Source organism: Mytilus edulis, chromosome 11 (assembly GCF_963676685.1).
Source record: "Mytilus edulis chromosome 11, xbMytEdul2.2, whole genome shotgun sequence".
NCBI lineage: Eukaryota > Metazoa > Mollusca > Bivalvia > Mytilida > Mytilidae > Mytilus > Mytilus edulis.
The window spans coordinates 4,162,257-4,178,638 of record NC_092354.1 but is presented as its reverse complement, the minus strand read 5'-3'; the positions used below and the strand labels follow the sequence as shown (position 1 = coordinate 4,178,638).

General features: G+C 33.8%; 1 protein-coding gene across 1 annotated transcript in view; it reads left to right on the top strand.

Moving 5' to 3' along the window:
- The first annotated feature begins 5,669 nt into the window (after positions 1-5,669).
- Positions 5,670-16,382, top strand: part of LOC139495384 (poly [ADP-ribose] polymerase tankyrase-like) — a 47,116-nt gene continuing 36,403 nt past the window's right edge. Inside the window, exons 1-4 of the mRNA XM_071283691.1 lie at positions 5,670-5,732; positions 6,482-6,505; positions 10,349-10,372; positions 11,073-11,165. Of these exons, the coding sequence (XP_071139792.1) occupies positions 5,670-5,732; positions 6,482-6,505; positions 10,349-10,372; positions 11,073-11,165 (204 nt within the window). The remainder of the gene's footprint in view (positions 5,733-6,481; positions 6,506-10,348; positions 10,373-11,072; positions 11,166-16,382) is intronic.

The window sequence follows — 16,382 nt, the reverse complement described above, 5'->3', positions numbered from 1 at the left end:
ATCTTTTTGACAACAAATTTCAGTAAATATGATGCCGCACTATAAAAATCTAAAAACGTGTCTAGAAAAATAATGAAAAACAGTTCAATATCTTGAGAATGGGGCGATAGAGGACGATCGACCTCGAAATTTTCCGGTACTAAGTGGCAAGTTTTGGAGTATTACACAAAATCTTGTATTAATTTTGTACTTATCGGCCTAATAATTTAAAGAATTATATATTCGAAAACCATTTCTTAAGCGGCACTCTCATCAAATGAGTGGAAATGCTTTAAATTGAATGAATTCTTAACTTGTTTACTTTTTTTTCTATTTCTCTCCGCTTCGTTAGTACCCAATTTCCGGTGGCGATGATACACAGTGTACATTAGTGCATGTAGGCTTGGATGACATTCACTTCCACACGGTATCATAGTTTTTTTGCATTTGCAAGTTTTGTGCACGATCTTTTTCATTTACACATTTTGTTTGCGAGTGAAAAACAAGCCTTTTTTGCAGCTGCGTACAGTGATACCGAGGTCTTTGGCAATTCTGATGTCTACAGTGTTTTTAAGAAGCTCTAGATGTCAAATATCGTAAAATGGTTGACTGCAATACACCATCTTCACAACACAACTTAAATAAACTAATAGTATGCTACTTTCCAGTGACTTCTTATGTAACAGTTCATTAAGAAATTTTTGGAATTTAATTTTTTAGTCGACATATTGCCATTTACTCGTAATAACAAATCGGTTATGACCATCGGTAATGACCATCGGTATAAAATGTGTTTACTTTAAATTTGACAATTAAGTAAAATTAACAATGTGAAACTTCTTATTTTTATTTAGCTTATCTTTTTATTATAATATAACGATAAAATTACCTATATGATAGCGTCTTTTGAATGAACGGTCATACCATATGAAGAGTTTAGAAGTATTAAAAGTAAACTGTTACAGAGTGTTAATTACCCCGACCATACGCGTATGGTCGGACCATATGAGTATATACCCATATGGTCGTGACCATACGCGTATGGTCCAAATACTCATATGGTCCGGAACATAGACAACATAGTATCAAATGGGAACAGATCACTTGGTTTTCTAAAAAGAAATTTAAAAATTACAAACACAGAAACAAAAGCAAGAGCATACCAGGCACTAGTAAGACCCAAAGTTAGGGGTTTGATCATACAAATTAAGTCAATGCAAAAATTTGCTTTTTAAACATGTTAAATGCTCCTATATACATGATATATAATATATTAAGTATTTAAAACAACTTAACAATCATCTGATTTATCAGATCTATTACAATTATCTAAAAGTCAAGTTTATATGAGCCTGTGCCTAAAAATAAAGATTTTCAAATTAAGGAAAGCCTTACACATGTTACATAAACATGCAATTTTTTCACCCAATTTCAAGTTCTTGAAGTTTTTTTTAACAATAAATTATTCTTCCATATATATTAAATGTACTTTAAATGTAAAGAAAAGTTACAAAAAGCTTATCACATGAGTATAAAAGGGTCTTAGGCCATGTGAAATTGAAAATTATTTAGAGTTGATTTAGGCCTTAGTACCTATTTACATATATCATGTATATAAAAATGCATACAGAAGCCATGAGAAATGGAAAGGAGTAGGTCCAGTAAGACCCCTTTTTGGCCCCAAAATATAGCAGTTTTACAAAATTGTTAAAATATAAACTTTTAGTTATTTATTGGACAATAGAATGCTTCTGCTACATAAATATGGGCTCTTTTTGACGATACAATGCATATATATCGGGTACTAGCATCATCAAGTCATGCTAAATTACTGAAATCTTCACAATTCTAGCATTTTAGTTAAATTTAAGACGGTTTTCGTGTAAAACGAAATTGGCCACATTCGCGTTCATCCTTAATATTGAAATGTAAGTTGTATTTTATGATAATACATAGCATATATAAAGGTTGAGGATTTTCATTTTTGACAAAAACCTTCTGAAAAGTGACATTTTTGGGCATATTTGGTAGATTTTTCATAATTGAGCTTGAATCGGATCGTTTTTAATGATTAAATCAGTGAAAATCATTCACATAACCTAATTGATTCAAATGAAATAGACACTTAAGTGTTTAAAAAGTGGTCAAAATCTCTCGTCAGATAAACCTGAAATTTGAGGCCAAAATCAGTCCTTACCATGCTTACCGGACCTACTCCTTTGTTACTTTTTGTTCATTTCTATGCTTAGATGTTATTATACAAGAAGTCTAATTGCAAAAAAACTCTTGCATTCAACTTTTTAGCTCACCTGGCCCGAAGGGACAAGTGAGCTTATGCCATCACTTGGCGTCCGTCGTCGTCCGTCGTCTGTCGTCGTCGTAAACTATTTCAAGAATCTTCTCCTCTGAATCTACTGGGCCAAATACTTTCAAACTTTAACTGAATGGTCCTTAGGGTATCTAATTTATAAATTGTATCCGAAATTTTGATCTATCAACAAACATGGTCGCCATTGCTAAAAATAGAACATAGGGGTCAAATGCAGTTTTTGGCTTATAACTCAAAAACCAAAGCATTTAGAGCAAATCTGACAGGGGTAATATTGTTTATCAGGTCAAGATCTATCTGCCCTGAAATTTTCAGATGAATCAGACAACCCGTTGTTGGGTTGCTGCCCCTGAATTGGTAATTTTAAGGAAATTTTGCTGTTTTTGGTTATTATCTTGAATATTATTATAGATAGAGATAAACTTTAAACAGGAATAATGTTCAGCAAAGTAAGATTTACAAATAAGTCAACATGACGGAAATGGTCAGTTGACCCCTTTAGGAGTTATTGCCCTTTATAGTCAATTTTTAACCATTTTTCGTAAATCTTAGTAATCTTTTACAAAAATCTTCTCCTCTGAAACTACTGGGCCAAATACTTCCAAACTTTAATTGAATGTTCCTTAGGGTATCTAGTTTGTAAATTGTATCCGAAGTTATGATCTATCAACAAACATGGTCGCCATTGCTAAATATAGAACATAGGGGTCAAATGCAGTTTTTGGCTTATAACTCAAAAACCATAGCATTTAGAGCAAATCTGACGTGTGCAATAATGTTTATCAGGTCAAGATCTATCTGCCTTGAAATTTTCGGATGAATCAGACAACCTGTTGTTGGGTTGCTGCCCCTGAATTGGTAATTTTAAGGAAATTTTGCTGTTTTTGGTTATTATCTTGAATATTATTATAGATAGAGATAAACTGTAAACAGGAATAATGTTCAGCAAAGTAAGATTTACAAATAAGTCAACATGACGGAAATGGTCAGTTGACCCCTTTAGGAGTTATTGCCCTTTATAGTCAATTTTTAACCATTTTTCGTAAATCTTAGTAATCTTTTACAAAAATCTTCTCCTCTGAAACTACTGGGCCAAATACTTCCAAACTTTAACTGAATGTTCCTTAGGGTATCTAGTTTGTAAATTGTATCCGAAGTTTTGATCTATCAACAAACATGGTCGCCATTGCTAAAAATAGAACATAGGGGTAAAATACAGTTTTTGGCTTATAACTCAAAAACCAAAGCATTTAGAGCAAATCTGACGTTGGGTAATATTGTTTATCAGGTCAAGATCTATCTGTCCTGGAATTTTCAGATGAATCAGACAACCTGTTGTTGGGTTGCTGCCCCTGAATTGATAATTTTAAGGAAATTTTGCTGTTTTTGTTTATTATCTTGAATATAATTATAGATAGAAATAAACTGTAAACAGCAATAATGTTCAGCAAAGTAAGATCTTCAATTAAGTCAAATTGACCAAAATTGTCAATTGACCACTTAAGGAGTTATTGCCCTTTAAAGACTTTTTTCACAATTTGTTCATCATGTTGACTTACTTTAAAAAATCTTCTCCTTTGAAACTGCTGTATCAATTTCAGCCAAACTTAGGCTAAATGAGTTTCAGAGTATCTAGTATAAATTTTATATTTTATTTCCTTGTATGTCAAGAAACATAGCTCCTATGGCTAAAATAGAACATAGGAGAAAATGATTATTTTTTTTGGCTTTTGAAGAAAATAGGACGATCCAAAAAACATTTAAATAAATTGAAAAGCCAAAATAATCATTGATGAGAGATTTAACCAAAAGAATTAAGGTGAGCGATTCAGGCTCTTGAGAGCCTCTTGTTTTGAAGACAGCATGGTCTGATGTACAGTTTTTCACTTTTCAAGGAAAACTTGCATGCAGTTTTAGTCTCAATTGGCATATATTTGAGCCACTAACTGTCCTAAAGAAGACAATGACGGTGGCATATGAAATGAATAAGGTCCTGTTTGTGGTTCAGATTTGCAAATATCATTTTCATTATTAATTAAAAATGTAGTTTCAATAAATTTTAGGGAGGAAGCTTGATGGTTCGTGGCATTCCCTCTTAATTAGAAAATATTCTATTATAAATATTCAATCAGAATCCAAATTCAGAGCTGTTTTAAGCTTAAATGATGTGTCCATACTTGTTCAACTGTTTAGGGTTCGACCTACATTGTATGCAGGAAAATCCAGTTTGCTGTCACTTGACAGCCTCTTGTTCTTATTGTTGAAGGCCGTACTGTTGCCTATAATTGCTTACATCCACTTCATTTGAACTTTAAAGTGGCAGTGATATTGTTGGCTTTTTTCAAAACTACCTCTACCCTTTTTTATTAAAAAAATTAAAGTGTACTATCTCTATTTTGTCCGAATTGCAAATCCTAGCTTTTTATACCAAGATTACTTTAATTCTTAAATTTTACAGCAATACAACAAAAAACTAAATGAAATGGGATTCAGTAAGCTTGATATATATGTAAGATAGCTGCATAGTTTGATGCAAATCCAAGTTGATTTGAAAAAGTTATTAAAAAAATTAAAGTGTACTATCTCTATTTTGTTCGAATTGCAAATCCTAGCTTTTTATACTAAGATTACTTTAATTCTTAAATTTTACAGCAATACAACAAAAAACTAAATGAAATGGGATTCAGTAAGCTTGATATATATGTAAGATAACTGCATAGTTTGATGCAAATTCAAGTTGATTTGAAAAAGTTATTAAAAAAATTAAAGTGTACTATCTCTATTTTGTCCGAATTGCAAATTCTAGCTTTTTATGCCAAGATTACTTTAATTCTTAAATTTTACAGCAATACAACAAAAAACTAAATGAAATGGGATTCAGTAAGCTTGATATATATGTAAGATAGCTGCATAGTTTGATGAAAATCCAAGTTGATTTGAAAAAGTTATTAAAAAAATTAAAGTGTACTATCTCTATTTTTGTCCGAATTGCAAATCCTAGCCTTTTTTTTACCAAAATTACTTTAATTCTTAAATTTTACAGCAATACAACAAAAAACTAAATGAAATGGGATTCAATAAGCTTGATATATATCTAAGATATCTGCATAATTTGATGAAAATCCAAGTTGATTTGAAAAAGTTATAAAAAAAATTAAAGATGCCTATCTGAATTTTTATATAATAATTTTTTTTTTACATATTGTAAAATTAAATTCTTTCATTTCACAGCAATAAATCAAACTACCTAATAAGCTTGAATTTTGTAAGATCAATATTTAATTTAGTTAGATGGGCTGATTTACACCAGTCAAAACTGAATTTGAAGGTCAAGACTAGTCGAGACAGGTCGAGACTAGTCATGACAGCTCGAGACAGGTCGAGCCTTGGTCAAGACCATTTCAGACTACACAAAGATCATCAAGTACTGAATCAGACTAATTAAGTAAAGTCGAGACCTAGTCGAGTACACTTAAGTACAGTTAAGTACAGTCGAGACAATGTCGAGACTAGTCGAGTAAAATGTGTGCTCGATTTTACTGGTCGAGCACAAAAACTGGTCAATTCAGACTCTGAGGAGTTTGTAGTGATGTAAAATGATAGTGCGAGTGGGGCATCCGTGTACTATGGACACATTCTTGTTGGTTATTATCTTGAAAACTATTATAGATAGAAATAAACTATTAACAGCAATAGTGTTAAGCAAAGTTATATCTACAAATAAGTCAACATGATCAGTTGACCCCTTAAGGAGTTATTGCCCTTTATAGTCAATTTTTAACAATTTTCATTAATTTGGTAAATTTTTGTAAATTTTTACAAAATATTTTCCTCTGTAACGAAAGGGCCAAGTTTCTTATAGATAGAGAAAATTGTAATTGTAGCAAGAATGTTCAGTTAAGTAAGATCTAAAAACACACCACCCTCACCAAAACACAATTTTGTCGTGAATCTATCTGTGTATTAATGTTTTAACATGCACATTGACCAAGGTGAGCAACACAGGCTCTTAAGAGCCTCTAGTTTTTTCAAATTGGGATTTTTCTCCAGGGAAAAAAGCCTTTATTCTCCGGTAATTTAAGGCAAACAATATCACTGAGTGGATAGTTGTCTCATTGGTAATCATATCTCCTTATTTTTATAAATATACAATGATTTCATTTTCTTTTACAGGATATAATGGCAAGTTGGGATGAGGTAAGTTTTTCTTCTTAAAAGTCAGGGGTTGAAAAATCTACGCCCGGGACTACAGCATTTAAGCCTCGGGCAACCAAATTTGTAACCGAATATGCCCGACGGACTAGTGACAAAAAATTCTTGGCGTTTCTAAAATAGAAAGGGGAAACTCCCCTCATCACTTTTCTATCTTAGTCAATCAGATTCGACTACGTCATCGGGGATTCCCAGAATGTTAACTTATTTTGCACAAGTTTTAAAACAGAACAAATAACTCTGAATGGATCCCAAACTTTCAATATGGATGTATCAGTAGTACAGGCTTTATATGCAACCTCAGTGCACCTCCTACTGAATAATTTATTGCAATATAAATGTGAATCCTTTTGGACAGCAGAAACCTGACTTTTGTCAGATAAAACTTTAGAAACATGTGCACATGTTATGGACGCCATTTTGTTATTGTTTACATACTGTAAAGAAGCCTCCAGAACCATGATCTAAACACTAACAGTCTCGGAAAACTTAAACTTGATGCAATAAATTTTCATCAATCATGATAACCTTCATTGATATTCAAATGTATTCGATTTTTAAAGAAAAAGACCGTGCTCAGGTTGTAATCTATACATAGCCCACAATTAGCTTAACTGTGATAAAAGAGGGACGAAAGATACCAAAGGGACAGTCAAACTCAATAATCTAAAACAAACTGACAACGCCATGGCTAAAAATAAAAAAAAGACTAACAGAAAAACAATAGTACACATGACACAACATAGAAAACTGAAGAATCAACAACACGAACCCCAACAAAAACTAGGGGTGATCTCAGGTGCTCCGGAAGGGTAAGCAGATCCTGCTCCACATGCGGCACCCGTCGTGTTGCTTATGTGATTACAAACCCGGTAAATAGTCTAATTCGGTAGGTCACATTCATGAAGGGGAAGGGGATTGTAGTTACGACGTAAGGAACATATCTGATAAATGTAAATATGGACATTACTGTACTTCGTTTATAAAACAATTATAAAAGACCAAAGCTATTGATGGTGATATTTATTCACATAAATATTTGTGGTTAGAATTTTAAAACTGATAACAAATATGAGCATTACATTATTAAGCAGCTGATAATTCTTTTAAACAAACGCGATAATGTATCTGGTAAAAACCCTCCAATCCTTTATATACCCATGTATAGTAGTGGTGAAGACTTGTAGCATGTTGGGATTTGGGCTACTAATTATAACAAAATATTCAGTGAATATTTAATTATCAATTAATTGAATATATCTGCTAATGCCAGTAATTGGATAGTTTTTGCTAAGTTTTGGGTATCCAATTTGCAAAAATCTACTGTACAATGGATAAAAATTGTTAACTTTATACAATTCATTGTTATTGCAGCAAACTCTGAATTTGTGAGGCATACTAGGGCTAGCAGGTCAGTTTAGCTGGGCTAGTAGTTCTTCCAACAGGGCTAGTAAAAACATGCTACCAATAAGCCCTGGGCTAGTGAGCTAATACAAAATATTTTAACCCCTGAAAGTCAGTGTCATGTGACCTATGTTGTCTATAAACTGTACAGAAAGATACAGGCCAGTGATCTGGAAGGTTTTTTTCCCTATGGGCCCAGGGCCCCTCAAAAATAAATTCAATGGTCCATTTAAAAAAATAATGGGCCATGTTGTCAAATGAGTGGGCCATCTGAATTGACTTCTATAAAAAAATAAAGTATCAGTATATTTTGGCAAAGAGGTGTTGGTACTTACCTTTACGATTTTAAATAAAATCATGGATATTGTTCCTGTGATTTTGTAATTTCAATTTCAATGAATATACAATAACTTCTTCCAACCCGAACAATATGTAAGTTAACCTTTATTTACAATGTTTAAACTGGTACTGTTGCCTTGTTCATGTTCATGTTTATTTTGTACATTCAATTTGGGTCTTCGTCGATACCATACTTATTCCAGACGTTCCGTATCAGAGGACATTTCATGCATTTTCTCTGCACTTCTAATAGTATTATAACTTCATCACGGTGACAAGATTAACAGTATAGAGTACCATTTATTCATAGAACAAAACAACAAATTGCTAAAGTCATGTTTACAAAATTTCAAAACAAGCGTAAGACCAAAAAATGACAAGGACAGTAAAACGTCTTTTATGGAGACAAAAACTATATTCCTAAAAAGTATTTGGAGTTCTTCAATCGAAATAATAGCAAGCTAAACTAAATGAATGAGATTATTATTAGAGTTAAATCTCGTCTGTACTAGCCAAATTTCACAAATTTAAAGTTGTTTATAAAAAAAATATATCATGAATGATGGTTAATTACGTTTTTCGGTTCTATTATTACGATAGGAAAACACCCAAGACGTTAAACCGCAAGGTTCTATTATCATAGGGAAACACCCGAGACGTCCCAAAAATATATAGGTGCTCCTATTATTGGAGCAGAGGCGGATTTAGGGGGGGGCCCAGGGGGCCCGGCCCCCCCTTTTTGGGAAAAAAATTGGTTGCTTATATAGGGAATCATTAAAGCGTGACTGAAGCGGGCCCCCTCTTAGGTCAGTCAGTGGGCCCCCACTTATGAAAATTTCTGGATTCGCCACTGTGGAGGATCATTACACAGTTGTGTACACACACATGGCGGCATGGAACACGATCGGAAATCCATTTGACAATAAAACGTTTCAAAACGAAGTGAAAAATATCGTGCGCCACGTGGGCGCTTACATTTGTCACTGTATGCGCCATTTCTAGTCAATATGCGCTATAGGTGCAGGTAGCACGTCCTTCCTGATCACTGTACAGGCGTGCAGTATTCTCAGAGTCAGTCAGTGTTATGTGACCTATGTTGTCTATAAAATGTACATAAAGATACAGGCGTGCAGTATTCTCAGTCAGTCAGTGTCATGTGACTTATGTCATGTGACTTATGTTGTCTATAAACTGTACATAAAGATACAGTCGTGCAGTATTCTCAGAGTCAGTCAGTGTCATGTGATCTATGTCACATGTGACCTATGTTGTCTATAAAATGTACATAAAGATACAGGCGTGCAGTATTCTCAGATTCAGTCAGTGTTGTGTGACGTATGTCATGTGACCTATATTGTCTATAAACTGTACATAAAGATACAGCGTGCAGTATTCTCAGAGTCAGTCAGTGTCATGTGACCTATGTTGTCTATAAAATGTACATAAAGATACAGGCGTGCAGTATTCTCAGAGTCAGTCAGTGTCATGTGATCTATGTCACATGTGACCTATGTTGTCTATAAAATGTACATAAAGATACAGGTGTGCAGTATTCTCAGATTCAGTCAGTGTTGTGTGACGTATGTCATGTGACCTATATTGTCTATAAACTGTACATAAAGATACAGGCGTGCAGTATTCTCAGAGTCAGTCAATGTCATGTGATCTATGTCATGTGACCTATGTTGTCTATGAAATGTACATAAAGATACAGGTGTGTAGTATTCTCAGATTCAGTCAGTGTTGTGTGACATATGTCATGTGACCTATGTTGTCTATAAACTGTACATAAAGATACAGGCGTGCAGTATTCTCAGGGGGAGAACAGGAGAAATCAGTAATGATACAGTAAACAGAATTTCAAAGGGAAATAACTCATTTTTTAAAACATTTTAAAAAGACATTGTATAAATGATAAATGACATTTTATGTTTTTTTCTTGTTTCTTTGGTCAAATGTTGGTAAATTGTTTGAAGAATTTTCTGAATGTTATACATTTTTGTATATATAATTTTATGAATTGAACTCCTCTAATTAGATAATGATATTTTTTTAAATATACAATGATTTCATTTTCTTTTACAGGATAAAATGGCAAGTTGGGATAAGGTAAGTTTTTCTTCTTAAAAGTCAGTGTCATGTGACCTATGTTGTCTATAAACTGTACATAAAGATACAGTGTGCAGTATTCTCAGGGGGAGAACAGGAGAAATCAAAATGACTACAGTGAACAGAATTTCAATAAACAAATTCCAGGAGACAAAAAAAAAAGAAACGTAAGATATTGTAGGACATTCACAACTCTTTAAGTCGAAAAGAATCTGTCAACGCCATGGAAAAAAATGAAATACAAATCAAAATTCAACAGTTTACATTAGTCATTTCAGGGCCTTTTATAGCTGACTATGCCATATGGGCTTTGATCATTGTTGAAGGCTGTACGGTGACCTATAGTTGTTATTTTCTGTGTCATTTGGTCTATTTAGTAGAATTGGCAATCTCATTGGCAATCATACCACATCTTCTTTTTATATTCAAAACATTACATAGAAAACTAAAGACCGAGCAACACAAACCTCAACAAAAACTTAGGCTGATCTCAAAACTGATGCATAATACAATTGTCTACAGACTTTTCTAAAAAAAAACTCTGAAATTATACACAACAATTTCACTCCTTCTTGGTAATCACTGTATTTGGTATAAACTGTTGAAACTGTAAAAATGTAGCTTGTTAAATTCAATTATTACATTTATAATACATTTGTATGTTCTAGAGGAAAATGTAAAAGCTTTGTTTTGCTTACAGAAACTTCTTAAAGCTACAGAGGAGGGGAATATAAAAGAGGTAGAAATATGTATAAAGAACGGAGCCAGTTTGGAATGTAGAACTGATGATTCTGTAAGTGAAGTAAAATGTTTAACACATTTACAGATATTTATTATATATAGTACACATAATGTGGATCAGTTAAACACTGCCCTTGTTAGTGTTCAATGATTCCGTGTACATTCTATTTATTGCAAATACTCTTGTCTTCAAAATATTAAGAAACATAGTATTATGATATATTATGATATATTGTGATTAACTTTATTACACTGATGAATACCACTCCAGTTTGTATGTCAAAGGGTTGCTGTCTGATACTTCGTAACTGTATACAACTGAAATATTGATTTACTTTATTACACGTAACATAGTATTCTACACAAAAAACATTACTTTGGTCCCTTGCATGACCATGACTTGAGACATGACACCTGATCATACAACATTCATTAACCACTCCTGTACTGAATATGACATGTGACACCTGATCATACAACATTCATTAACCACTCCAGATCTCTACATTAACATTTTTTCTAACTTGTCCCTTCGGACAAGTGGCAAGAAAATCAGCTTGTCCGAACTCTTGACTCACTTGTCCGAATTCATAATTGAAAATCTAACATATTGATGATTTATGCAATAATAACACTTGGGCTTTGATTGTACCTAATAAAAGGAGCATTTTGTAATGTTATATGAATACCGCATCAAAATACATTTCATTATTTCAGAATGAAAGTTTTTTTGCAAGACTGTGTTCTCTGACTTAATGTCACTATCATTTGTCAATCATTAAATCATCATTTCTTCCCAAACCACTACGTTCCCCTATGGACCTATTCATTCTTTAGTAGTGGTATGGGTTAAACCAAGGATGTAAATACACCTGGCCACCTTGAACTTGTATATGAGTAAACCTTTTTAATTTATTGATGATGTCAAAACAAGCTTTTACAATTTATTTTGATTTGTTCATACATTGATATATGATCATGAAGTACATACACATTTCACTAAAAAATCTGCCTTTTTAGATTTTTTTTTTTTTCATCTTAAATTTTTATATCATAGATCTTATCAAATAAAACCTCTTTTAATGTATTGTTATGCATAAAAGCAAAATCGAATGAAACATACTTTAATTTAATATTTTAAAGTTTAGGTAAAACTCCATATATATAGAGGTGCTCCTAATTTCATCTTAAATTTTTATATCATAGATCTTATCAAATAAAACCTCTTTTAATGTATTGTTATGCATAAAAGCAAAATCGAATGAAACATACTTTAATTTAATTTTTTAAAGTTTAGGTAAAACTCCATATATATAGAGGTGCTCCTAATTCAAGGAAGCTTATACTAAGAAGATACATTAACATTGGTTTCTTTCCTCTTACTTATATCCCCCTGGTCAATGGCTGCCAGCATGTTCAATACTCCAAATCAGAGACATATTATACAAGTTTTATATGTCTCTGGTTCAATCAATGAATAATTATTTCATTAAGTATGATCAATAAAACAATCATTCATATTTTTGAGAATGTATAAGTCTTGAATTTGATCTATTTTTATCTGACCTTGATTTTTCATTTGTCCCATCGACAAGTAGTATGGTGATTCTACTTGCCCGACACCTGTGTCCACTTGTCCCGGACAATCGGACAAACGTTAATGTCGAGCCCTGCACTCCTGTACTAAACATGATATGTGACACATGATTATACAACATTCATTTACCACTCCTGTACTGAACATGACATGTGACACCTGATCATACAACATTCATTTACCACTCTTGTACTAAACATGACATGTGACACTGATTATACAACATTCATTTACCACTCCTATACTGAACATGACATGTAACACCTGATTATACAACATTTATTAACCACTCCTGTACTAAACATGACATGTGACACATGATTATACAACATTCATTTATCACTCTTGTACTGAACATGACATGTGACACCTGATCATACAACTTTTATTTACCACTCTTGTACTGAACATGACATGTGCCATCTGATCATACAACTTTTATTTACCACTCCTGTACCGAACATGACATGTGACACCTGATAATACATCATTCATTTACCACTCCAGTACTAAACATGACATGTGACACCTGATCATACAACATTCATTAACCACTCCTGTTCTGAACATGATATGTAACACCTGATTATACAACATTCATTCACCAATCTTGTACTGAACATGACATGTGACACCTGATCATACAACATGCATATGCCACTCCTGTACTGAACATGATATGTAACACCTGATTATACAACATTCATTTACCACTCCTGTACTGAACATGACATGTGACACCTTATCATACAACATTCATTTATCCCTCTTGTACTGAACATGACATGTAACACCTGATCAAACAGCATTCATTTACCACTCTTGTACTGAACATGACATATATGCATGTAACACCTGATCATACAACCTGCATTTACCACTCCAGTACTAAACATGATATGTAACACCTGATCATACAACATTCATTTACCACTCTTGTACTGAACATGATATGTAACACCTGATCATACAACATTCATTTACCACTCTTGTACTGAACATGATATGTAACACCTGATCATACAACATGCATTTACCACTCCAGAACTGAACATGACATGTGACACCTGATCATACAACATGCATTTACCACTCCAGTACTGAACATGACATGTGACACCTTATCATACAACATTCATTTACCCCTCTTGTACTGAACATGACATGTAATACCTGATCATACAGCATTCATTTACCACTCCTGTACTGAACATGATATATATGCATGTAACACCTGATCATACAACCTGCATTTACCACTCCAGTACTAAACATGACATGTAACACCCGATCATACAGCATTCATTTACCACTCCTGTACTGAACATGACATATATGCATGTAACACCTGATCGTACAACCTGCATTTACCACTCCAGTACTGAACATGATATGTAACACCTGATTATACAACATTCATTTACCAGTCCAGTACTGAACATGACATGTGACACCTTATCATACAACATTCATTTACCCCTCTTGTACTGAACATGACATGTAACACCTGATCATACAACATTCATTTGCCACTCTTGTACTGAACATGACATGTGACACATGATTATACAACATTCATTAACCACTCCTGTACTGAACATGATATGTAACACCTGATTATACAACATGCATTTACCACTCCAGAACTGAACATGACATGTGATACCTGATCATACAACATGCATTTACCACTCCAGTACTGAACATGACATGTGACATCTGATCATACAACATTCATTTACCACTCTTGTACTGAACATGACATGTGACACCACATCATACAACATGCATTTACCACTCCTGTACTGAACATGACATGTGACACCTGATCATACAACATTCATTTACCAATCCAGAACTGAACATGACATGTGACACCTGATCATACAACATGCATTTACCACTCCTGTACTGAACATGACATGTGACACCACATCATACAACATTCATTTTCCACTCCAGTACTAAACATGACATGTGACACCTGATTATACAACATTCATGTACCACTCCTGTACTGAACATGACATGTGACACCTGATCATACAACCTGCATTTACCACTACTGTACTAAACATGACATGTGACACCTGATCATACAACATGCATTTACCACTCCTGTACTGAACATGACATGTGACACCTGATCATACAACATGCATTTACCACTCCAGTACTAAACATGATATGTAACACCTGATTATACAACAATATTAACCACTCCTGTACTGAATATGACATGTGACACCTGATCAGACAACATTCATTTACCACTCCTCTACTGAACATGACATGTGACACCTGATCATACACCATGCATTTACCTCTCCTGTACTAAACATGACATGTGACACCTGATCATACAACCTGCATTTACCACTCCAGTACTAAACATGACTTGTGCCATCTGATTATACAACTTTCATTTACCAACCTTGTACTGAACATGACATGTGACACCTGATCATACAACATTCATTTACCACTCCTGTACTGAACATGACATGTGACACCTACATAATGTCACTCTTAAACTCAACACCAACATGTGACATAGCAATGACACTCTTATACTCAACACCAACATGTCACTTAGCAATGACACTCTTATAGTCAACACTAACATGTGACATCGCAATGACACTCTTATAGTCAACACCAACATGTGACATAGCAGTGACACTCTTGTACTCAACACCAACATGTGACATAGCAATGACACTTATATGCTAAACACCAACATGTGACATAGCAGTGACACTCTTGTACTCAACACCAACATATGACATAGCAATGACATTCTTATACTCAACACCAGCATGTGGCATAGCAGTACCACTCTTTACCTCAACACCAACATGTCACTTAGCAATGACCACTCTTATTACTCAACACCATCATGTGACATAACAATGACCTACTTATACTCAACACCAGCATGTGGGGTAGCAGTGACACTCTTATTACTCAACACCAACATGTGACGTAGCAATGACCTACTTATACTCAACACCAGCATGTGGACGTAGCAGTGACACTCTTATACTCAATACCAACATGTGACATAGCAATGACACTCTTATATTCAAGACCAACATGTCACTAGCAATGACATTCTTATACCAGAGCTCCAGATATGCTGCGTATTTGCGTGATCACGCAATACAAATAATAAAAAACCCAATGCAATTGCCCTTTGCAGGGTTCAATAACCCAATTAATTCAAAGGAAAACCCAATTATATTTCAAAACCATGAGTTCTCACCCTTTTATTGGCTACCATTTGCGTGATTTACCCATATCTGTTTACAGTCGTCGCGTAAACTATTTTTTATAATATTTATAATTGGAAATTTCCTTTCGTTCTAAAAATAGATCCCTGCATCAAGTAGCTAAAATGGGTCCCTGTTAGATTTTTACGTTGCTCAATAAGGTACACGTGTTTTTGAAAACATTTCGATCTTCTCGGCGTTTATCCAATTAGCGTGTGTCATGAAGTCATATTTTTTTCGCATTGCTCGGGATTTATCATAACATACATTGAATTAAAACAAAATTGAATGTTCGGTAAAAATATTGAATAGAAGCATGTTTTCTGCTTCTTTTGAAAAGCTTAGGGAAAGTTATGATGATAACAAGACTCAGCCAGTGTTTTAAGGAAGCGTCCATCGA